A 24017-nucleotide genomic window follows, 5' to 3' on the forward strand; every position below is an offset into this window, starting at 1 on the left:
ATTTCCCACACTATTTTAATTCCCTTCAATATTTCAATAAATACATCCTCAAACATTAAAATGTAGATCTCGATAATGAGCATGGCCGGCTATTTAGAGGTTTTCCAAAAAATTATGAAGAAGAAAAAAAATGGAATAGAAAAAATAATAATCTTCGCCCACCCAAAACTATGGCATGCAATACGTGACCTAGTATATTTATAACAAAAAATCATCTCTCACAGACACAGCATTCATGATAATTGCACTAGCAGGTTGGTTGAGCTTGTCAAAAGCACAAACGTAAATATTATTATTATTTTTGTTGCCAATGATAATTTTTACATAGCAAGACAAAGGAGAAAAAATGGAAAGAAAAAAACATATAAACCCAACAGATTATATTCACAAAGGGTGGGAATATTTTCACCTCACGAATTGTGTGAATCCACCATTTTCTAAAAATTATTATTTACAAAAAATTAATATTATTTAGAAAAGAAAAATTTTAAACAATTAATTAATTTAATCTTTCTCAGGATTAACTCTTCGCTTACACAACTTTGCCAAGACCCCATTATTTATTAAGGGCCTCAAATTTATGTTAAACATGTTGTTTTATATTTTAAAATATGTAAATGCCTATAATATAGCTATCTCTATTGAACATTATAATTAATGGATTTGGATTTAGTGATCAGTAGATTTTTTTACTAACTTCTTAAAAAGATACAATTAGTAATTATTTAATAAGAAACATAAAACTAAATAAATCTTAATCATACATTGCTATACATACATGTGTGACAAAAAATATATAAAGAGTTGAATACTGATCAATTGATTATTGAATCCAAATCCTTAATTAATAGGGAAATTATCATTGCACCATCTTTATTTTGCTTTATGTTCATCCAACCACTATAAAATTTTAACACGTACTTTACACCATCTTTCTTTTCACATTTGTATCAACTAACTACTTTTGCATTAACACTATTAAATAATTTTAATAAAATGATAATTTTACCCCCAAATAAATTAAAATACTATTTTATCTTATAAAAACTTTTAAAATTAAAATTATAATCATAAAAAAATCCCTAAATTTAATAAAAAATAAATCCCAAATAGAGGTGCTCAATTGATTTTTACTAAATTTAGATTTTACAAAATTTTAATAATTATTTTTATTAAAAATTATAATTTTACAAAATTTTAATAAAAATAAATGAATTTATTTATTAAAAAATTATAATTTTGTAAAATTTTATTAAAATAACTGAATTTATTTCTTAAAACAATAAATCCTAAAATTTTAATAATTTAGGGGATTTTTATTAAATCTCAAAATTTTGCAATTATTTTTATAATTATAATTTTATATTAAAAATAAAAATTCTAATTTTGGGATTTATTTTTATTAAATTTAGGGATATTTTTATTATTATATTATTTATTTTTTAAAATTTTTTATAAAATAAAAAGGTCTTTTAATTTATTTAGAGATAAAATTATCATTTTATTAAAATTATTTAATATTGTTAATGTAAAAGTGGCTAGTTAATACAAATGTGAAAAAAAATATGGTACAAAATACATATTAAAATTTTATAATAATTAGATGAACAGATGGCAAAATAAAAGTGGTGTAATGATAATTCTCCTAAAATTAATGAAAAGAGAAGTAGGCCGGTTAAGCAATAATACCGAAGCTCTTGTTAACGTTCATATTAAAGATTATTTTATTCCTAGAACTGTTTCAATTGTTGGCTTTTGCTCTCTATTTACATATTGATTAAATTCAAAAGAGAGTAGAAAAACAAATCAAAATAAAGGACAATGGACAAGGAAATCAATTTGGGATTTTAATTAGTGTTTAAATTATCAATTATTTATTTAGGGTTTAGAGTTGTAGAAATAACAAAATTGCCCCTTTGTCAGGAGATTTATTACCATTGAATATTGATTATTTGATTTTGATTCAAAAGAATCAAAACACAAAATTTAGATGCCAGAACAATTAAATCGCTGGCCACCTCTGACTGCTAGGGAGAAGGAGAGAGAAAATTAAGATGGAAAATGGCGGATGCAAACAGAGAGCCCTAAATAAGCCAAATCTAGTCATAATAATGGGTCCCACGGGTTCGGGCAAATCGAAGCTAGCCGTTGACTTGGCGTCTCACTTCCCAATCGAAATCATCAACGCTGACTCTATGCAAGTCTATCAGGGCCTTGATGTTCTCACCAACAAAGTCTCCCTTCAAGACCAAAAGGGTTTGTCCCCATTTTCTTTCTCTGTTTATGTTCTTCAATGTTCATTTTTGTGGATTGTGATGTTCAGTTGTGTTTTTGGTTTAAATGGGTTCTGTTTGTCATGTGATTTTGTAGGAGTGCCACACCATCTTCTAGGGACCGTGAGCCCCAACGTGGAATTTACTGCTAAAGAGTTTCGAGATTCTGCTGTTCCTGTGAGTTTATTTCATCATACTCTTCTGTTACTGCAATTGTTCTTAAGCAAGTTTAATTCGCGTGATGTTGATGTATTACTCGAAGTGTAAAATTTGGTTATGGTGTGTCTCTTTGTGTGTTTCTATGATTATTTCTCTGGCTTGTGTAGCTAGATGTAGTTGATTCCACATAAATGAGCATTACACTTGGTTTGTATGATTTCTGTGACTGTTTTATTTAGTTGAGGTGCGTGGAATATAGTGCTTTGATGGCCTACATCGCTTACACTCTCATTCCTGGTGATCTCCAAATCTTAGTTTCTAAATAATTGAATACTTGATTTTCAGCTTATCAGTGAGATATTATCACGTGATCACATACCATTCATTGTTGGGGGTACAAACTACTATATTCAGGTATGGAAATTTTTTATCTTCCAACTTCATAAAGTTTACCGATTTTACATTCTATCCTGCTGTTTTACGCATGGCAAATTTATTTTTAGAGGAGCATGTTGGTAGTTAAGTAGAATCTTCTTTTGTTAGGGTGAAACTTTGTTGATGTTCTTCTCTGCTTTCAGGCTCTTGTGAGTCCATTTCTTCTAGATGATTCAGCAGAAGATATGGATGAAAGCTGCTTTGGCAGCCTTTCTGGTATAAAGCAACTCTTTTACTTTACCTGTATCTGTACTTTGAATACTGTTTTATATCGTTTATTTTTCGCAGGGGATGAGCCGGTTGGTCCTGACTCTGACTTAGCAAGAGACAGTTCTAGCTACAGTTATGACCTCCTCAAAGACCTTGACCCAGTTGCAGCAAACAGAATTCATCCAAATAACTATAGAAAAGTAGGGGCTTCAATAAGTGAGCTCTTCAGTTTTAGATGTTGTAGTTTTTTCTCTTGCCAGATTGAATCCTAATATTCTTCTCCTTCTGACCTCTTTAGATTCTTTTGCATGATTTTGCAGATCAAACAATACCTTAGCTTGTATGCACGCACTGGAGTTCTCCCTAGCAAACTTTATCAAGGAAAAGCCACTGAGGTTGGTTTTCCTTTCTCATAATAATTGGTTGTCTCCACAAATTTGTGCATTCCTCTATTTTCTAGACCTTAATCTTTGAAGCTGTTATGAAATAGGAGATATGAATTGTATCATGGGATGATTTAATTTATTGTTTTTTGAATTACCTTTGCCCTAGAACTTAGTTTTGGGGCTGCAGGCCATGTTGATGATGTTCCAGCTTCTCAAGTAATTTTTCTACTTAATCAGATTGGTCTAGTGCAGCATTTTGCAGTTTATCCTCTCATTTGGCTTTTGTCTTTTTTATTCTTTTGTTTTGCATTTTCTTTCTTTGATGGTACCCTGATGGTCTTTTGCAACCTAATGATTTTTGAATCATAAGTTATTTTAACTTGAAGGTGCTTCCAACTTATGTTTCTAAATGGAGTTAATATGCCTGACTTTCCATTTGATTCTGAAATTTGGAGTAGAACTAGTGAGCACTGAAATCAAGCTGAGTATTATCTGGGAATTGTAGTTGAATCTGATTTGACGGACATGCTTTTAAATATGTTGCATGTGGCAGGGCAGAACTGGGGCCAAGTAGACAATTTTAGATTCAATTGCTGCTTTATATGTGTTGACGCCGCAAATCCTGTGCTGGACCGATATGTGGAACAAAGAGTTGACTGCATGATAGATGCTGGATTGCTTGATGAGGTGTATGACATTTACAATGCGAATGCTGATTATACCAGAGGTCTGCGGCAGGCCATAGGTGTTCGGGAGTTTGAGGATTTTCTGAGCATTTACCATTCTGCGGACAGAGATAACAAGACAAGTGGACCTACTAATGCAACTCTGAATTCTAGAAACAAGGATGACAAGACATTGAAAGACTGTATGAGAGCAATACTTAAGTCATCCGCTGATGATCAACTAAAAGTACTTTTAGAAGAGGCCATTGATCGAGTAAAATTAAACACCAGAAGACTTGTTCGATGTCAAGTAAGCATATACAATCTGATATCCATCTCCGCTTTTTCAACAGATTTTTTTCCCAAACAAATTTATTTCACAATTGGATCATATCTTTTCTTCTTTTTTTTTTTAAATGGATCATATCTTATTTGATATTGGTCATGTATGTGAAAATATTGCGACTTTGCCTTTATGTTTTTGGTTTTTTCAGGAATCAACAAAAGAAACATACTAGATAAAAATACAAATGAGCAAACAAGATTCTCCCAAAAATTATGAATTCCTCGTTAAATTCATAATTCTGAAATGAAGAAAACCTTGTTTTTCTTCCAATCCTCCTCTTCATATGATAAGTTTTCGGTTTTCTCAGAGTTCTATGGCTTTTCTTTTTCTTTTTTCTGGCGCTCTTTTACAAGTTTTTGGTGAAGTATTCACCAAGTGAATATTAAAGGAAAAATTATTTTTAAATAAGCGCATATTCAAGGAGAGAAAACTGTTTGCTCTATACCAATTGTCACATAACAGATTTGTTTTTCGTGATCTGCAGTCAAATTTTTTGTGGCATTCATTTACCTCTAGTGTGAAGCAGTATGTCAATCTGAAAGCACTAGTAATAAACTGTCTTTTGCAGAAGAGGAGGCTCAATCGACTTCAAACTTTGTTTGGATGGGACATTCATTATGTTGATTCAACAGAATCCATTTCATGTATGCCTTCTGGATTCTTCTATGTTTCTTTTAAAAAAAAATTTCTTTTGCATGTAAAGATACTAACTAGTCTGTATAACGATAATCATTATATATTCCAGGCAAATCAGATGAAGTGTGGACTGCACAAGTGGTTGGACCTGCTGTGAAAACTATTAGAGCTTTCCTTAGTGAAGATGAAAGATTGATGCCTAATTTGGCGGGTATGATTGGCACATCGGTGAATTCAACTGAAAGAGATTTGTGGACTCAATATGTATGCAAGGTATGCAATTCTATACCTCGAAAATGCATCTGTTTCTTGGGGGTGTGTGTTCCTTACTATCTATCAGTGAGGACATGGTCTTCAGATGAAAACCTATTGACAATAATTCAAATTCTTGTGCTTGCGACATGTTGGTTCATAGGCTTGTGGAGACAAGGTTCTTAGAGGTGCATACGAGTGGGAGCAGCACAAACAGGGTCGCAGGCATCGAAAACGAATTTATAATCTTAGGAAGTCCCAGAGATTCAGCTCAGCAGGTCAGCAGCATCAACAGCAAAACACCTCTGTAGCTACAGAGCAATCTTCAATGTCATGCCAGGTTCAGATATAGAACTTGAATGTTGTCATTCTCGTCATTTGACTCCCTCAGTCCTATAAATATATTCTTCATTCTCATTGTTTCACTCTCTCAATCCTGTAAGTATATTCTTTTTTGTTTGTTACGATCAATAGTTTAGCAGTTAGGTCATTACATTTAGCAAAAACATTAAATCAACCAAACTAGGTACTCCAAAAAATTTAATCTATAAAAGAAAGCAATTGGACTTAAATTAATCTTCAAAAAACTATTGACAATATTTTATTACTACTTTTTCATTTCAATTTATTTGATACATATCTATATTGTCTTTTCACGTATTACATATAGAACACGATGCTTAGTACATAAACATATACTGCTTCAACCAGAGATTTCAATGGCCTTGAGTTCAGGTTTTTTCACTTCTTCCTTAGGAACTGTAACAGTAAGAACTCCGTCCTCAATAGAAGCCCTAACCTGATCAATCTTCCCATTCTCCGGCAACCTGAACCTCCTCAAGAACTTGCCTCTGCTGCGCTCTACACGATGCCATGTCTCATTCTTGTCTTCCCTCTCAACATTCCTGTCTGCTGTTATCTGAAGCACCCTGTCGTCTTCAATCTGGAGCTTCACGTCCTCTTTCGTAAGACCTGCAAGATCCACCTTGAATACGTGAGCTTCTGGGGTTTCCTTCCAGTCCATGCGAGTGTTAACAATAGCTGAGGTTTCTCGAGGGAATCGAGAGGAAAGTGAGGGGAAAGCAAAGTCCTTGAACGGGTTCCAAACATCGAAAGAGAAGGGATCCAAAATGCTGTCATGCTGGCTACCGAAGAAGCTTGGAATCATCGCCATTTTTTCTTGATAAATGCTTACAGAATGTGAGGTTTTGATACTAGATTGGTTGCTGTGTATTGTGTATTGCTGCTTGTTATTGATTGCTATGCAAGTGCCGGGTATTTATAATAAGCATTGGAGGTTCTCTGGTACTTTAGCGCCCAACTATTAAATCTGTTCATAGCTACATAAACGACGCTTCTTGTAAAATCTCGAATGATAAAAGAGTTACTTGGGCTTTCTAGAATTTTCTGGACTTGCCCAACTATGAATCAGTCCAATAATTTTAATTTTTAAATAAAAAATGAAAGCACTGAGAAGGCTTAACTAGGACATCAGTATGTTTGACCAACGACGTGCAAATGCAACTAATCCAACCCTCCAAAATCCGTATCTTTAATCATTTTGTCGCCATCTACGGCTTTTCATTGCTCTAAACACTTTTAAATGACATGTGCTGATATTCTTTGAATCGGTCTTCCAATACAAAAAAAAAACCAATAATAATTCTTTGGACCCTACAACAATTTAGACACTAATCAATGTGAAGCCAGTTGGCCTCTGAATCTTGAATATGAGAATTGACTTTACTTTAAAATACCTCATCGCAAGCCAGTCGATATTAGATGATGCTGCATCTTCCCGGAAACTCACCAATGGAAAGGGAAATGAGTATCCTCCGCAATCAATACAGACATGAAAACAGAGGAAGCTCTCATCATGTTATCAGAGTCATGGAGGAAGAGAGGGATTGGTTGGCTTCAATGGAAGCGAAAATCAACACGAGTCCTAAGTTTCTGAACAAATCAGCCGGCAAGGAGACTTGTTGCATCTTCAGGGTTCCCGAAAGCCTGGTCGAAATCAACGAGAAAGCCTACCAACCTCACATAGTGTCCATGGGACCTTACCACCATGGCAAAGATCATCTCAAGGTGATACAAGAGCACAAGTGGCGATACCTCAGATCCCTCCTTTTTCGAATAAAGCCCTGCGGTGTCGATTTGAAGGACTTGTTTGCAGCCATAGCGTCGATGGAGGATAAGATCAGGGAGTGTTACTCGGAGACTATTGAGTTCAGCAGCCGCGAACTCGTTGAGATGATGGTTCTTGACGGATGCTTTGTCATTGAGCTATTCTGCATTGTTGGGAGACTAGTACCCGGTGATCTTGATGATCCGATCTTCAGCATGGCGTGGGTTTTCCCGTTTCTTACTCGCGATCTTCTGAGGCTAGAGAACCAAATTCCTTACTTTGTTCTTCAGACTTTGTTTGAGCTTACGGTATTGTCTTCAAGAAGAGAACAAAATCCTCCCATTTTAGCCAAACTGGCACTGGAATTTTTCAACTATATGGTCCAAAGAGATGTTAAAGTCCTGGAAGGATACTACAATCTTCAACGGAAGCATTTGCTCGATTTGTTTCGATTAAGCTTCATCCCTTGTTCCCAAGAAAAGACAAGAGAGGCCAATCAATTTCTTCATTTGATCCCCTCCGCTAAGAAGCTTCATCTAGCCGGAATCAACTTCAAGCCAAGGAAAGCCACCAGTTTCTTGGACGTCAGGTTCCGAAATGGAGTCCTCGAAATCCCCACATTCACGATAGACGATTTCACAAGCTCTCTGTTCCTCAACTTTGTTGCATACGAGCAATGCTACCGCCATTGCTCGAAGCACATCACGACCTATGCTACCCTAATGGGTTGCCTGATCAACACCCCAGCCGATGCAGGGTTCTTGAGTGACCACAAAGTCATCGAGAATTACTTTGGGACAGATGAGGAAGTTGCAAGATTCTTTAACGTTGTGGGGAAGGACGTTGCGTTTGATATACACAATAATTATTTGTCGGAGTTGTTTGAGGGTGTGAATGAGTATTACAGAAATGATTGGCACGTTCGATGGGCAGGTTTCAAATACACTTATTTTGACTCTCCATGGTCGTTCTTGTCAGCAATGGCCGCTCTTATTCTCCTCTTTCTCACCATGATACAGGCATTTTTTGCTGGCTATGGCTATATCCGTCCTCCCCACAGTAATTGATCGATGTACAATGCGATTAATTAGAATGAAATGTTGAGAAACTTTTTGGATATGTAATAACAGAGTTTCTACTTACTATTTATAACTTTTTTCGTTTTAAAAAAAGTTTAAAGGGTTAAACTAACGCTAGAGTGTGACATAGCCCCTGCAGAGTGCAGGGTTTGATTTTTTTTTTTTTTTTGGGGGAGCTTCTGCTACATAAATTATTGCTTTGGATATTGATGTTACAGCGATGTATGATAAGATAGGTATAAATCTGCTCATGTATTCTTCATCCATAACTTCTAGGACAATGCTTTGATGTATATTACATGTAATATACATCAATGCAAGTGTTGGATCCAATAAGTTCTAAGTATTATTTGATTGTAAAATTATTTTGTGTTGCTGGGTGTAAGTTTTGCTTGTAAAGTATAAACTAACTTTTATTTATTACGTAAAACAGAAGTGAAAATACGTGACATACATTTTACTGAATATAAAACAGAAAACAATTTGCTTGAGGCAGTTTTCTCTCAATCTCCCCCAAATGTCTACAATTGTGGTGGTCTCTATGTAATTTTTTTGTTTAATTTTTGATTGCCTCATTGCTTTAAGGTTTGAAATTTGTATGAGTAGGGGCTATTTAAGAGTAGAAATTTGAGATTTAATGGTAAATTTAATTTGAAAGGCATAAACAAAAGAAATGTTACTAAGCATAAAGTTAGTAAATGGTTTGAACAAAATAACTAATTTATAGTAAAACTTTTATAAAATAATATTGTTGGGACCTGAAAAAAATATTATTTTAACAAGGTTATTTATTTATCGATAAATGAATAATTTATTAATTTATTGATAAATGAATATTTATTAATTTATGAAGAGTTTTCTTGGTATGTATATAAAAGAAGTGTGTAAAAAGAAACAAATAATAATAATAATAATAATAATAATAATTGCTATGATTATAAAATATGCTAAACTTGGTATAGAATATGCTTTGTATACTCGGTGTAAGGGAAGAAATGGAGTAATGAGCCCAATCAAGAAGGGATATGGTTAACAAATAATTCTTGAGATTTGGCTTTAATAGCTACAAGATTTGTGTGATACCGTTGTTATTTTACACATAGTACATAGAACATAGAACACAAACTCTATAAATACATAATTCATTATTTTTAATTTTAGAATCAAATCATTAGAATCATGGCTTCTCATTTGAAAGGAGTTAAAAAATCTACATTGATTGATCAAATGAGGAAAGCACTGTGCAAATATTAAAATGAGCATCCCTCCTCAAGTTAAAAAGATTTGCAACAATGGGTTCATAAAAAATTTCACATCTCCATAAGCTAGTCAACAATATCAAATACTCTTAAAAGATCAGTTGAATATTTGTTAAATGAGATGAAGAATAAGAATGTGAAGAGGCACAAACCAGCAAAATATCCCGAGTTGGAAAAAATATTGTATGAATGGTTTCTCCACTATCAAGAGTGTTGAGTGTTAGAAAATGTATATTTATAAAGGAGAAAATCGTTATTTTACATTTCAAGTTTTACTAACAACCCTTACTTTTATGTATTTAAGGTTCTTGTAATTTAATTATATGTGTTTTATTTTAATTAAGTATTTTGTGTATTTTAGAGGCATCATAGTCATTTAACAATAAATGAGAGATCAAACGGCAAAACAAACATTACTTTTGAACTCAGAACGGTCGAAAACCTTAGGAGGAGCATAAAAGGAAAAATGACACTGTTCACATGTACGGTACTGTCTACGTTACTGTTCACGACACTGTTCATATAGACGGATCGATGATGTGGCATTGACCGATGATGTGGCATTGACTGATGAGGTGTTATGATCCTGTTGGTCTAAAATTCTTACGAACTGTTGATGGTGACGTGGCAGCATATTAGTGGACCAAAACTTGCGCGTACGGTACATGCATTACACATAATTATTTTCAACCAAACCGCGTTACTGTTTAAAGCCGGGTCAAACCGTGTTACTGTTCACCCGCGTGGTCAAACCGCGTACTGTTGACTGATGACGTGGCGCAATCCTGAGCGTCCAAATTGTTTTTAATCCGATGGCCACGATTTACTCAATGTATCTATAAAAAGGGGGCCTCCCCCCCTAATTTGATATCTCTGAATCCATTTTTGGGATCCATTTTCTGTAATTCCTTCTCCATCTTGTATTTTCTACGTATTTTAATAAATTCTCATTTTGCCCCTAGTTCAATTATGAGTGACTAATTTTCTTTCAAGCTTGGGTCGAAGGTGAAGTCTCAACATATGACATGGGCTTTATTTGGTAAATTTACTTTTTCTTTCCCTCTAGTTTTTGTGGATGTTTTGACTTCTCGTCGACAAATAATAATAATCTTGTCTAGATACCGCCTTGGTTACACCGGCTCTCTAGTGCAAGGTTATTATTATTTGGCACGATAAGCCCTTAGCACCATATTGATTAGAGTGTGGTTCATGAGGTGTGGATTCCCCCCTCATGATTTAATTGGTATTAATAAGGAATATTTAGCCCATGATGCATGTTGATACGGATCCAGATACCCAAGTACGTCATTTTAATAGATTTCTATTCAATTTATTCTCGCCATTTAAATTCTAATTTTAGGATAATCCAAATCATTTTCACCACAAATCCAACCACTTATTTACAAAATTAATTCTACACACAATTCAAATCCACCTCCTCGTGGGATCGACACTCGTCACCATTGATCTATTATACAATAGATTCGTGCACTTGCGAGTTTAATAAAATTTGCACAATAAGTTTTTGGCGCCGTTGCCGGGGAGGTAAGTTATTTTAATTTGTAAAATTAATTTTTGTGAATAATTTCTTTTATTTGTTTTCTTGTATTTTTTTTCTTATTAAAAAAAAGAAAAAAAAAGTGAATCTGCATTTAAAGGTTAGTATTTCTTTTCTTTTTCTCTTCTTTAAAATTCTGTAATTTAATTTTCAAGTTTTTTTTTCCTTGTAATTTTTTTTAGTTAATTTATTTCACGTATTTGTTTTAATGTGTTTTTATAGTAAGGTTGTAATAGCGCAATAAGGTTAGTATCAAAATTTCTCCTTCTTCTTTATTTTTATTTTGTTTTGTTCCCATTTATTTTTCTGTTTCTTGCATGCATGGTCGTAGGTCATTATTACCTAATCTTGAACCTATAGACCTTGAACTAGAAAAATCACTTCGCACACACAAACAAGTTAAAAATAAAATAGATTTGCAACTACAAGAGAGGCCATTTAAGGACTATTTTAGTCCCTTAGATAATTTGAGCACATCGTGCATAAGATACCCAAATGTAGCTGCTAGGAGTTTTGAATTAAAACCTAGTGTGCTAAATTGTCTCCCAACATTCTATGGCCTAGAAAATGAGGACTCATATAATCATCTGAATGATTTTCATGTTATTTGTCAAACATTTAAATGAGAATTTTTCAGACGATGATGTTAAACTCAGATTATTCCCATTTTCTTTAAAGGATAGAGCTCGTTCATGGTTAAATACTTTGCCTGCTAATAGCATTACATCATGGGAACAAAATTTTTGAATAAATATTTGCCAGTGCATAAAACCAATGTTATTCGCAGGGAAATTTCAGAGTTTACACAGAGAGAAGACGAGCAATTTTTCAAAACATGGAAGCGATTCAATGAGCTACTCTTGAAGTGTCCACATCATGGGTACGAGAAATGGCACCAATGTCAATACTTTTTGGAGGGATTATTGCCGAATGTGCAAGAATGACTAATGGCAACAAGTGGAGGAAAGCTAATGTCAAAAAGTGCATCAGAGATTTAGGAATTCTTCCAGCGACAAGTGGATAATTCCCAACAACGGAGTCGATCACTCAGGAATACTAGAAGAATTAAGGGAGTGAATGAGGTTCATATTGGCGAGTCAACTTCGGGAATCAAAGAAATCAAGGAGATGGTTGAAGGTCTCGCTCGACAAATAGCATCGTTATCGACTGCTAAATCAACAGAACCACATGACCATGACTCATACTCAGATCAAGCCAATGTTATAAGTGTAATGAGAAAACAATCTAATTACAACCCATACTCTAACACATATAACCCTGGATGGAGAGACCACCCCAATTTTTCATAATCTCAAGGATTCCAACAGAATGGACTAGCAGCTTTAGCTCTACCAATGCAACAAATTCCTCAAGTTCCTCAAGCCTCTCAGCCACCATTTAGACCATACAATCAAAACCAGAACTACTCTCAACCCAGACCATGGGAGGATGCATTCCAGAATTTCAAGAATGTTACTCACTCCACGATTGAGCAACAGAACCGCACCATTGATGGACTATGAAATGAGTTGAGAGCGGGCTTCAACTCACAAGCTCAATCAGTTTCAAGCCTCGAAAAGATGGTGGGACAGCTTGCTTCTTCAGTTCAGACATTGACAATGACTGTTGAGAAATACAAGTTTCCAAGTCAACGAGTGCCTAATCCTAAAAGGAGTACATGAAGCAAGTACCAGTTCATAACAACAGCATGGAGAGGTCAAACCAGTCATGACCTTACGAAAAGGAAAAGAAGTCGACAACAAAGTGGAGATGCCGGTGACAAAAGAAAATTAAATTGTACCTGTGAATGTTGAGGACTCACCATCAGAAGAGAAAGAAGAAAATCAATATGTTCCGAAAGCTCCATTTCCTCAGAGGTTAGTGAAAGGAAAGAAAGGAAAATTCACAGGTGAGATTCTCGAAATCTTCAAACAGGTAAGTGTTAACATCCCTTTACTTGATGCTATAAAGCAAGTTTCATCTTATGCCAAGTTTCATCTTATGCCAAGTTTCTTAAAGACATTTGTACTAAAAAGAGAAACATCCATGCTTAAAAGAAGGCATTTTTAACAGAAAACGTTAGTTATATCCTCCAACATAAAATTCCTCTAAAATGCAAAGACCCAGGCTCCCCCACTATCTCATGTAGTATAGAGAACCACACAATTGAGAATGCTTTGTTGGATTTAGGAGCTAGTGTAAATTTATTGCTTTACTCAGTATTTTTGAAACTTGGACTTAGAGAATTACACCCAACTCCAGTGGTGTTACAGCTTGCAGATCGGTCCACGAAAATACCTCGTGGTATTGTGGAGGACATGCTTATCCAGGTAGACAAGTTTTATTTTCCTGTTGATTTCATTGTAATTGACACTCAACCAATACATTATTCAAGGAAGCACATCCTCATTATTTTAAGCCGACCTTTCTTAGCAACTGCGGATGCTCATATTCAATGCAGGACTGGAAATATGCAGTTGTCCTTCGGCAACATGACAATGGAGCTAAACATTTTCAACATTGCCAAACAACCTCACAATGCAGATGATGGAGTTGTTGATGTGGATTTAATAGAAACAATAGTTAATAATATTTTTCTTTCAAACCTTAGTGATGATCCTTTACAAACATGTTTAACTCACTTTGGTTTGGATTTTGATATTGACAGATCGGTTGATAAGGTCAACGCCCTACTTGACTCAGCACCATCCATTGATACCAATAAATGGAAGTTAAGAGTTGAACAACTAGCACCATCAGAGAAGAAACTCATCCCATCATCAGAATCATCACCGAAACTCGAGCTTAATCCATTACCCTACACTTTGGAATATGCATTTTTTGGAGGAAAAAGTACTCTACCAGTAATCATCTCATCATTCTTAAATGACAAACAAAATGGTAAGTTGTTGGATGTTTTAAAAGAGCATAAAGGAGCATTAGGATGGACCATAGCAGACATAAAATGTATAAACTCAGTAGACTGCATGCATTACATTCACCTTGATGAAAATACTAAACCTACTAGGGAAATGCAACGTCGGTTAAATCCTAACATGAAAGAAGTTGTTAGAACTGAAGTCCTTAAGCTATTAGACGCAGGTATCATTTACCCAATTTCTGATAGTTCATGGGTTAGTCATATACAAGTTGTCCCTAAAAAGTCATGAGTCACAGTAGTTACGAATGTCGATAATGAATTGATACCCACTAGAGTGACTACAAGTTGTCATATACAAGTTGTCCCTAAAAAGTCATGAGTCACAGTAGTTACGAATGTCGATAATGAATTGATACCCACTAGAGTGACTACAAGATGGCGTGTATGCATTAATTATAGAAAGTTGAATTCTGTCACACGTAAAGACCATTTTCCTTTACCATTTATCGAACAAATGCTTGATAGATTAGCAGGCCATGAATTTTATTGCTTTTTAGATGGCTACTCAAGATACAATCAGATCCTCATAGCACCAAAAGATCAAGAGAAAACTACTTTCACTTGCCCTTTTGGCACTTTTGCATATAGGAGAATGCCATTTGGATTATGTAATGCACCTGCTACATTTCAACAATGCATGTTAAGCATTTTTTCTGATATGGTTGAACGATTCCTTGAAGTCTTTATGGATGACTTTTCTGTTTTTGGTGACTCATTTGATCAATGTTTACATCATCTAACACTAGTTCTGCAGAGATGTATAAAAAAAAACTTGGTCTTAAATTGGGAGAAGTGTCATTTTATCGTAAAACAAGGTATTGTTCTCGGTCACATCATTTCGAGCAAAGGTATTGAGGTTGACAAAGCCAAGATGGATCTCATTTCTAATTTTCCTCCACCCAAAACAGTCAGAGAAGTAAGATCTTTCCTTGGACATGCTGGTTTCTATAGATGTTCCATTAAAGATTTTAGCAAAGTTTCTAGACCCTTTATGCAATTTACTTGCTAAGGATGTACCTTTTATCTTTAATGAATGATTCATGTCTTGTGGCTTTTGAAAAATTAAAGCAATTGTTGACATCATCACCCATCATCCAGCCCCCAAATTGGAGCTTACCATTCGATATCATGTGTGATGCATCTGATTATGCAGTAGGAGCAGTATTAGGACAAAGAGTTGATCGAATTCCTCATGTTATTTATTATGCTAGTATGACATTCAATGATGCACAGTTGAATTATTCAACTACTGAAAAAGAAATACTAGCAGTAGTGTTTACATTAGAGAAATTTCGATCTTATCTCATTGGTTGTAAAATAATTGGGTTCACTGATCATGCTGCTCTTAAATATCTTCTCACAAAGAAAGATGCAAAAGCTAGACTAATTCGTTGGGTGCTACTTTTGCAGGAATTCGACTTGGAATTTAAAGATAAGAAAAGCACAAAAAATGTTATGGCAGACCATCTTTCTCGTCTCCATTTTGACACAATTATAGAGCCATTAACATTGAATGAGTCATTTCCAGATGAACAATTGATGAGTGTGGAAGTATTATCATGGTATGCTGACATCGTGAATTATCTTGTTACAGGTCAACTTCCAGAGCATTGGACCAAGCAAGACAAGGCTAATTTTTTTGCAGAAATAAAGAATTTCTTTTGGGATAACCTGTATTTGTTCAAGTATTTTGCAGACCAAATTGTTAGACGATGTGTCCCAGAAAGGGAAATTCATAATATCCTTTCATTATGCCATGAACAAGCTTGTGGAGGCCATTTCAGTGCTAAGAAAACAGCAACTAAAGTTTTACAATGTGGTTTCTATTGGCCAACTATATTTCGAGACACTTACACTTTCTATTCTTCATGTGATAGGTGTCAACAAATGGGGAGCATTACACGAAGGAACATGATGCCACTAAATCCAATTTTAGTGGTTGAGATTTTTGACGTATGGGGTATCGACTTCACGGGACCATTTCCCCCTTCTTTTGGCCATCAATACATATTGGTTGTTGTTGACTACGTATCGAAATGGGTAGAAGCAATTCCATGTAGGACCAATGATCACAAGGTGGTGATAATATTTTTGAAAAGGAATATTATTTCACGATTTGGATTCCCTCGAGCAATAATCAGTGATGGTGGTGCCCACTTTTGTAACAAAGCATTCAAAACTCGTTTGACAAAGTATTCAATCACTCACAAAGTGGTGATCCCATATCATCCGCAAACCAATGGTTAAGTTGAGATCTCCAATCGAGAAATAAAGCACATATTAGAAAAGACGGTGAGGCCGGACAGAAAAGATTGGTCATTAAGACTTGATAATGCATTATGGGCATATAGAACGGCTTGCAAGACCCCGATTGGGATGTCACCTTACAGGCTAGTGTATGGAAAAGCTTGCCACCTACCTGTGGAACTCGAGCATCATGCATATTAGGCCATCAAGAAATTCAACTTTGACATGCAGCAAGCTAGCTTAGAAAGAAGATTACAACTGGTAGAACTTAAAGAAATTCGCAATGATGCATACGAAAATGCCAAGATTTACAAGCAACGAATGAAAGTCTTCCATGACAAACAAATTATGAGAAAATCGTTCACTCCATGTCAGAAAGTGCTTTTATTCAATTCTCGCTTGCACCTATTTCCAGGTAAGTTACGCTCTCGTTGGTCTGGTCCCTTTATTGTTCATATTGTTTTTCCACATGGGGTAATTGAAATTAAGGACCCAAAGAATTGTGTCACATTTAAAGTTAATGGTCAAAGATTAAAGTCATATCTAGAATACCAACCACATGGAAAAGACACCGAAATAAATTTGAGTGACCCACCAGATTTGAATTGATTTTTTTCTTTTCGGTGGTTTGATTTTTCTTTCTTTCTTTTTATTATTTTTTTATTAGTATTAAAAATTGTTTAATTATCAAGCGATAATATGTTATTTTATGCTTATGTTATAATTTATATTTGTGTTTATGTAATATATTATGAATTATTAATTATGTTTTAATTATATTTAATTTTATGTATTTTTATTAGGAAAAATATTAATTTCACGTACTTCGAGGCTCCAAACAGATAAATAGAGGTCAAATTTGGATTCCGGAGGTCTGAAAACCTTAAAATCAGTCAAGATCAGCTTAAAATTGGGCTTGTGTAAAAACAAATTGACTTTTCCTGTTGACCGAGCACTGATTGAATGATGAAATGAGCTTACAATAGATATGAGTGCATGGGATAGCTGGCAATCTTGACCAAATCTCAACTGTTCATAATTCAATGGCCATGATTGTGCCATGTGGCAATGGTTGGTGAAGCAAGTTGAAGGATTCGAATATTTGTATTCGGGTCGACCCGATCCACCCATTAACCCGCCAAATCTCAACCGTTCTTTGGGCAAATCGGACGAGTCAAATGATGCCATGTGTGATGTTGACTTTTGAAGTTTGACAGCCATTGGATCTTGATCTAAGGGTTGTGAGGAGCACATGCATGAAACCTATGATGAACCGCAAAGCACTGGATTATGAATTTATTTTTCTATAAATAGAGCCTAATTTTTATGTTTTAATCATCTCTCTACAACTCTCTTCTTCTCAAATTCTCTCCATCTCCTTGTAATCTTGATTTCCAGGTGTGTTTTTAATATTTTGTATAATTATTTTCATTAATAAAATTAGTTTTATTTCCCATTTTAGTTGTTTTTATTTCTTTTAATTATAAGTAATTCAATTTTACTACTTCTTTTTATTTTAATTATGCTTAACTAAATAATATTAGTTAGAGGAAGGTGAAACTATTAAGAAATAAATATGATTTAATCAAATTCTATGTTTAATTTTATAAATTAAATTATTTTCTATTTAATTTTATACATGTTTTATATTTTGAAATTTTGATTTATTGTAGACAAACAAATGAATTTGGCACAATAAATTCTTAAGATCTTAATATAAGGCATGGTGAAATGGTATTTTAACTTATTGTAGACAAATTAAATTTTGACACAATAAATACTTAACCCATCATAAATTTAAAGGGAAAATAATAATAATTTTTATAATTAATCTTTTGGGTAATAAATCTAAAACAAATTGGCAAAAAGAATTTATTAAGTTTTATTTATTTCTAAGAGTGGATCCATAACCCTAACTAGTTCAATTCTATAGTTTCATTTAAATTAAGTTGTTTATATTCAAGTTTTAATTTCAATTTTTAGATAAAATAAAATAAACTAATTAAATCTTTTCTCTGTGGATCGACCTCGGACTCACCGAGTTATAATACAACAAGACACTCTTATACTTGGGAGTTAAAATTTACTTTTAAGTTGTGTCATTTTTGCTAATTGAAATTATTTTTGCATAAGTGTGTTTGTTTTACCATTAAGCTTTCTCTTATCATTGTTAATCATGAGTACCATACTTAGACCGTTCCTCCTAAATATTCTTAAACCACTTCAACGTGTTAAAACTCATCTCAAAACGCAGATTTAATTTTGTAAAACACATCGTATTTGGGCTCTGCAACCACCAGAGTTAGTATCTTATGTTGAGGGTTTAGAAAGCCAACTCAGAGACATTGAGAGAAGTGTTTATGACATCTAGTTGGAGCTTGAGGTAAATTCAATAAGATGATGATTTTGATTTTCTTTGTGTGTTTTAATTTATTTTTCTGTTGGTGTACTTTAGTTTGTTACCCCGGTGAAGTGGCGGATAACGGTACTCCGTGACAATCAAGTCAGTTACTTCAGTTTCCCATAATAACTGATATTCTAAGGCGAAGGTATGGACAGAACCGAGATTCTAGCGAAGTTTCACAAGCGATTCCCTTCACTTCCTCAGAATGCTCTCCTTACAATCTATAAAGCTCGGTCCGAACGCATGCGATTGCTCATGAGGAATAACATACCTGCGAACATCCGTTGGTTAATCGAGGCTAAAGTACGATTGGCATGTGAGTTACCTCCAAAATTTATTGCATACATGCCTGGTTGTGGTAAAGGAAATTATGCAAGAAAACGACGAGCTCGAAGAATTTCTGTTGCTTGCCATAAGTGTGCCAGAATGAGTTGCGATAAAAAACCCATGTTCTTTAGGAATAGTATCTGATAACAGGGAAGATAAGATTCAATTCATTATGGATGGCTTGAATAAAGAGCCATTGGATGATATCCTTTTGTCTCTTGAAACGCATCCTAGTGTATATGTGCAAGGAGCGATTCTCCAGTTATGGCCATTATTCCAGAAAGAGCATGCACGATATAGTCTCGGGAATCTGACTATAAACGACCTTGTTTGCCAGTTTATAAGAAAACTGGATGGGAAGCCCATCCTCGACCCATAGAGGGCGTTCAAGCCGTTTCTGGACGTAAAACCAGAGGAAGATGTGAGCCACAGTCACAACTACTTGTAAATATCATTTTACTTCACTGTTATTTTATTTCACTGTTATTTTATCTTTTTCATTATTGGAATTAATAATTTTATTTTATCATTATTTCTTTTTCTTTTTACTGTTTCTTTTTTGACTCGCGAGCCATGTGCTTTACGCGTTATTTGACACTAACATGCCACCTCATACACAGTTGTGACCCACTGTCACCAAGATTTTTAAATATGACTTTTTGTTAAGCACTCAAAAATTATTTTTGAGAAATATTCCAATGGCAGCTACTCCTAATAAACAATTCAATAACATTTATGTGCTTTCTGAATTTACCTATGGCAAACATAAAGAGTTCATTGATGCAGCCATAGATCTTGGTCGAAGCATAGCATAGAGAAAATTACACTTGGTGTATGGAGGAGGTAACCGAGGGTTATCCAAATTGGTCTTAGAAGCTGCTTTTGTCAGAGGAAGCCAAGTGTTAGGCATCATCCCAAGAGTCCTAAAACCTTTGGGCAGTTTGTCTGACTCATCGACTGGAGAAGAGTTAGTCGTCTCAGGTATGCAAGAAAGAATAACTGAAATGCTTAATAATGCTGATGCTTTTATTTTTCTTCCAGGAGATCTTGCAACACTAGAGGCACTTATCACACTAGCATCTTGGGCCCATCTGCACATTCACCAGAAACCCATCGGTTTGTTAAATGTCAATAACTTTTATGATGGCTTCATCGTATTTCTTAACCATGCAATAAAAAATTACTTCATTCCTTCCAATGCGAAAAAACTTTTTATTTGTGCTCACACTGCTAATGAGCTACTTGATATGTTACAAGCTTATAAACCGGAGCCAAACCCATGGATCTTTGTGTTGGAGCGTCCAAATAATGACGGTAACAGTAGCCGCAGTAAGAAGTACAAATTAGATTTACCTCTCCGCCTGTAAATATTTTCTTTTGTGTTGCACCACCCAGGTGATGTCTTCTAAACTCTACTTCTTTCCTTTACAACATTGAGGACAATGTTTCATTCTGATTGGGGGAAGGGAATAGTCGACAATTGTGGAATCTTGGTTAAGTTTTTACTAATTTTTTGTTGTAGAAACTAACTGTTGATAACTTTTTATGTTGAAGATAGCTGAATATGGAGTGTAGTGACTCTAGAAACGCATCTTCATCGTTTAAAAAAAAAATAAAAAAATTTAAAAAATTCAGATATTTTCTTTTTCTTTATTAAGTTTTGATGTTCATTTTTCTTCTTCTTTTTTAATTTCTCCTTTATAAATATATATTTTTAATCGAAGATGGCTGAATATGGAGTGCAGTGCCTTTAGAAACGCATCTTCTTAGTTAAAAAAAAAATTTATTTTTCTATCATTTTAAATGTAACTTTTTTAATTAATTTTTTCTACATCATTTTCACATTTCTGCATACATATTTTTCTTTCATGTTTAGAATAGGTTGGGGGGTAGAATGTTGTTTAAAAAAAAATTGTGTGATTTGTTTTAACATTGGATGACATGATTCATTTCGAATTTTAGTACTTGTATTATCTTTGGTCTTAAGTGATGTTGCACTATATTTGCTACTCTACATGTTGATGTCGGAGAAAAATATGAGTTGCTTGAAGGAATGAACATGTTATAATAAGTACCAAGTGAGTTTTTGAGCTTATTATTTTTCTTGGAGAGTAACCATTTTGCCCATTCTTTATACAGCTTAGCAGTTTTATACACGATCTTTAGATTTCTTTTGAGTTAACCCTAAAAAATATATATATAATTAAAAAAAAGAGAGAAAAAAAAGTGTGTTGCTAGATTTGAAGGCCCATCTAACTAGTAGATATAGAAGATTATTTAGAGCCCTAAAAGATGATGGAAAGGCCATCCTTGATCCGTTTGAGCCTTTCTAGCCATCTCTTTTGTGAAATATCTATAGTTAACCCTTTTGAGCCTTAAAAAAAAAAAAAACTTTTCTTTGTCAAACTTATCATCTTAACCCACTCAGATTTGGAGTATTTCCCAATATCTTACAAGTTCCATCACCTATTTATGTTTGAGAAAAATGTAAATAAATATTTTGTATAGTGAAGTTATGCCCAACAAAAGCAACAAAAAAAAATAATAATAACAATAATAGGTGAAATCCACCTTGCAACTTTCAAAACAAAAAATTCTCTGCATTTTTCTCAAACATACACTTTATTTTCCTTATTTCCCTTCTTTATTAGTCATGTCCCTAGCCTACGTTACATCCTAATAAAAGTCCTTCTTGATTTTAGGGAACTATAGTCTGAAGTAGAAGCTAGTTATATGGGCTAAAAAGATGTAGTGGTGCATAAAAAAAATAAATAAATAAATATATTTAGTTGACTAACATTTTTATTTGACTTGAGATCGTATTATTTCTAAGCTAAGGGCACATTTCTTTCATCTTGGTGAGAGCATGTGATATCACTTCTTTATTATTTTCTCTCTCAAGTACCATTCATTGGAGTGACTATTTTTATTGGGTTTAATTTCTTTGTGAAAATGTCACTACTTCCAGTGAGATTTTGGGGTTTAACATGTCATTGTTGAAAGTAGCTATAACAATCTACTAGGCTGATTCATGTGGATGGTTGATGTGGGTGTGATGTTGCTTTAGACTGGAGATAATGCTTATATTTTTATTTGATTGCTATCATTAGTCTGATTGAATAAACAAGATTGTTTAAAAAAAAAATTGTGCTTGAATTTTGTTTTTGCTTTATTTGCTAGGGACTAGCAATAAGCTGGTTGGGGGGTGTGTTGAGTGTTAGAAAATGTATATTTATAAAGGAGAAAATCGTCATTTTACATTTCAAATCTTACTAACAACCCTTACTTTTATGTATTTAAGGTTCTTGTAATTTAATTATGTGTGTTTTATTTTAATTAAGTATTTTGTGTATTTTAGGGGCATCATAGTCATTTAACAATAAATGAGAGATCAAACGGTAAAACGGACATCACTTTTGAACTCAGGACGGTCGAAAACCTTAGGAGGAGCATAAAAGGAAAAATGACATTGTTCACATGTACGGTACTATTTACATGTACGGTATTGTCTACGTTACTGTTCACGACACTGTTTACATAGACGGATCGATGATGTGGCATTGACCGATGATGTGGCATTGACTGATGAGGTGTCATGATCCTGTTGGTCTAAAATTCTTATGAACTGTTGATGATGACGTGGCAGCATATTAGTGGACCAAAACTTGCGCGTACGGTACATGCATTACATAGGATTATTTTTAACCAAACCGCATTACTGTTCAAAGCCAGGTCAAACCGTGTTACTATTTACCTGCGTGGTCAAACCGCGTACTGTTGACTGATGACGTGGCGCAATCCTGAGCGCCCAAACTGTTTTTAATCTGATGGCCATGATTTACTCAATGTATCTATAAAAAGGGGGCCTCCCCCCCTTAATTTGATATCTCTGAATCTATTTTTGGGATCCATTTTCTGTAATTCCTTCTCCATCTTGTATTTTCTACGTATTTTAATAAATTCTCATTTTGCCCCTAGTTCAATTATAAGTGGCTAATTTTCTTTCAAACTTGGGTTGAAGGTGAAGTCTCAACATGTGTCATGGGCTTTATTTGGTAAATTTACTTTCTCTTCCCCTCTAGTTTTTGTGAATGTTTTGACTTCTCGTCAACAAATAATAATAATCTTGTCTAGATACCGCCTTGGTTACACCGGCTCTCTAGTGCAAGGTTATTATTATTTGGCACGATAAGCCCTTAGCACCATATTAATTAGAGTGTGGTTCATGAGGTGTGGATTCCCCCCTCATGATTTAATTGGTATTAATAAGGAATATTTAGCCCATGATGCATGTTGATACGGATCCAGATACCCAAGTACGTCATTTTAATAGATTTCTATTCAATTTATTCTCGCCATTTAAATTCTAATTTTAGGATAATCCAAATCATTTTCACCACAAATCCAACCACTCATTTACAAAATTAATTCTACACACAATTAAAATCTACCTGCTCATAGGATCGACACTTGTCACCATTGATCTATTCTACAATAGATTCGTGCTCTTGGGAGTTCAATAAAATTTGCACAACAAAGAGAAAGTGGACATGATTGTAGAAATAATCCAAACCAAAGAAAAATAGTTTTTGCAGAAAATGTATAACAACTCTAATCCATAATTTAACTTCTCACGTGGTAGGCTCAAACAGTTTTAGGCAACACATCAAATTAAATCTTATTGAAGGTTTGGTGAAAGTGGTTCAGTAGCT

At 34.3% G+C, this 24017-nt stretch overlaps 2 protein-coding genes across 4 annotated transcripts; both read left to right on the forward strand.

Annotated features, from left to right (window-relative positions):
* The first annotated feature begins 1775 nt into the window (after positions 1-1775).
* LOC102615106 (tRNA dimethylallyltransferase 2) lies at positions 1776-6670 on the forward strand. Of its 3 annotated transcripts, none has more exons than XM_052432052.1 (11): positions 1776-2256; positions 2371-2450; positions 2778-2846; positions 3011-3083; positions 3156-3277; positions 3398-3472; positions 4022-4438; positions 5043-5118; positions 5220-5383; positions 5526-5640; positions 6119-6670. In XM_052432052.1, exons 1-11 carry the CDS (start codon positions 2055-2057, stop codon positions 6163-6165), a joined length of 1440 nt encoding a protein of 479 aa, XP_052288012.1. In that variant the 5' UTR covers positions 1776-2054; the 3' UTR covers positions 6166-6670. The 3 variants fall into 3 exon arrangements, 2 of the variants coding, with proteins under 2 accessions (XP_052288012.1, XP_015383682.1); XR_369960.4 differs by having other exon boundaries at positions 1778-2256; positions 5526-5800; XM_015528196.3 differs by having other exon boundaries at positions 1779-2256; positions 5526-5702.
* Positions 6671-7008: 338 nt separating this feature from the next.
* LOC102615681 (UPF0481 protein At3g47200-like) lies at positions 7009-8681 on the forward strand. The gene has a single exon (XM_006471337.4). The coding sequence runs from the start codon at positions 7145-7147 to the stop codon at positions 8555-8557; it is 1413 nt and encodes a 470-aa protein (XP_006471400.1). The 5' UTR covers positions 7009-7144; the 3' UTR covers positions 8558-8681.
* Positions 8682-24017: the final 15336 nt, after the last annotated feature.

This window comes from Citrus sinensis, chromosome 8 (genome assembly GCF_022201045.2).
Source record: "Citrus sinensis cultivar Valencia sweet orange chromosome 8, DVS_A1.0, whole genome shotgun sequence".
Lineage (NCBI taxonomy): Eukaryota > Viridiplantae > Streptophyta > Magnoliopsida > Sapindales > Rutaceae > Citrus > Citrus sinensis.

Bases quoted from the DNA above. Each gene is read 5' to 3' on its own strand.
- LOC102615681 (XM_006471337.4), top strand. From the start codon at position 7,145: ATGATGCTGCATCTTCCCGGAAACTCACCAATGGAAAGGGAAATGAGT.
- LOC102615106 (XM_015528196.3), top strand. From the start codon at position 2,055: ATGGAAAATGGCGGATGCAAACAGAGAGCCCTAAATAAGCCAAATCTA. The intron at 4,439-5,042 runs GTAAGCATATAC...TGTCTTTTGCAG, and splicing joins GAAGACTTGTTCGATGTCAA to AAGAGGAGGCTCAATCGACT. The intron at 5,384-5,525 runs GTATGCAATTCT...GTTGGTTCATAG, and splicing joins GGACTCAATATGTATGCAAG to GCTTGTGGAGACAAGGTTCT.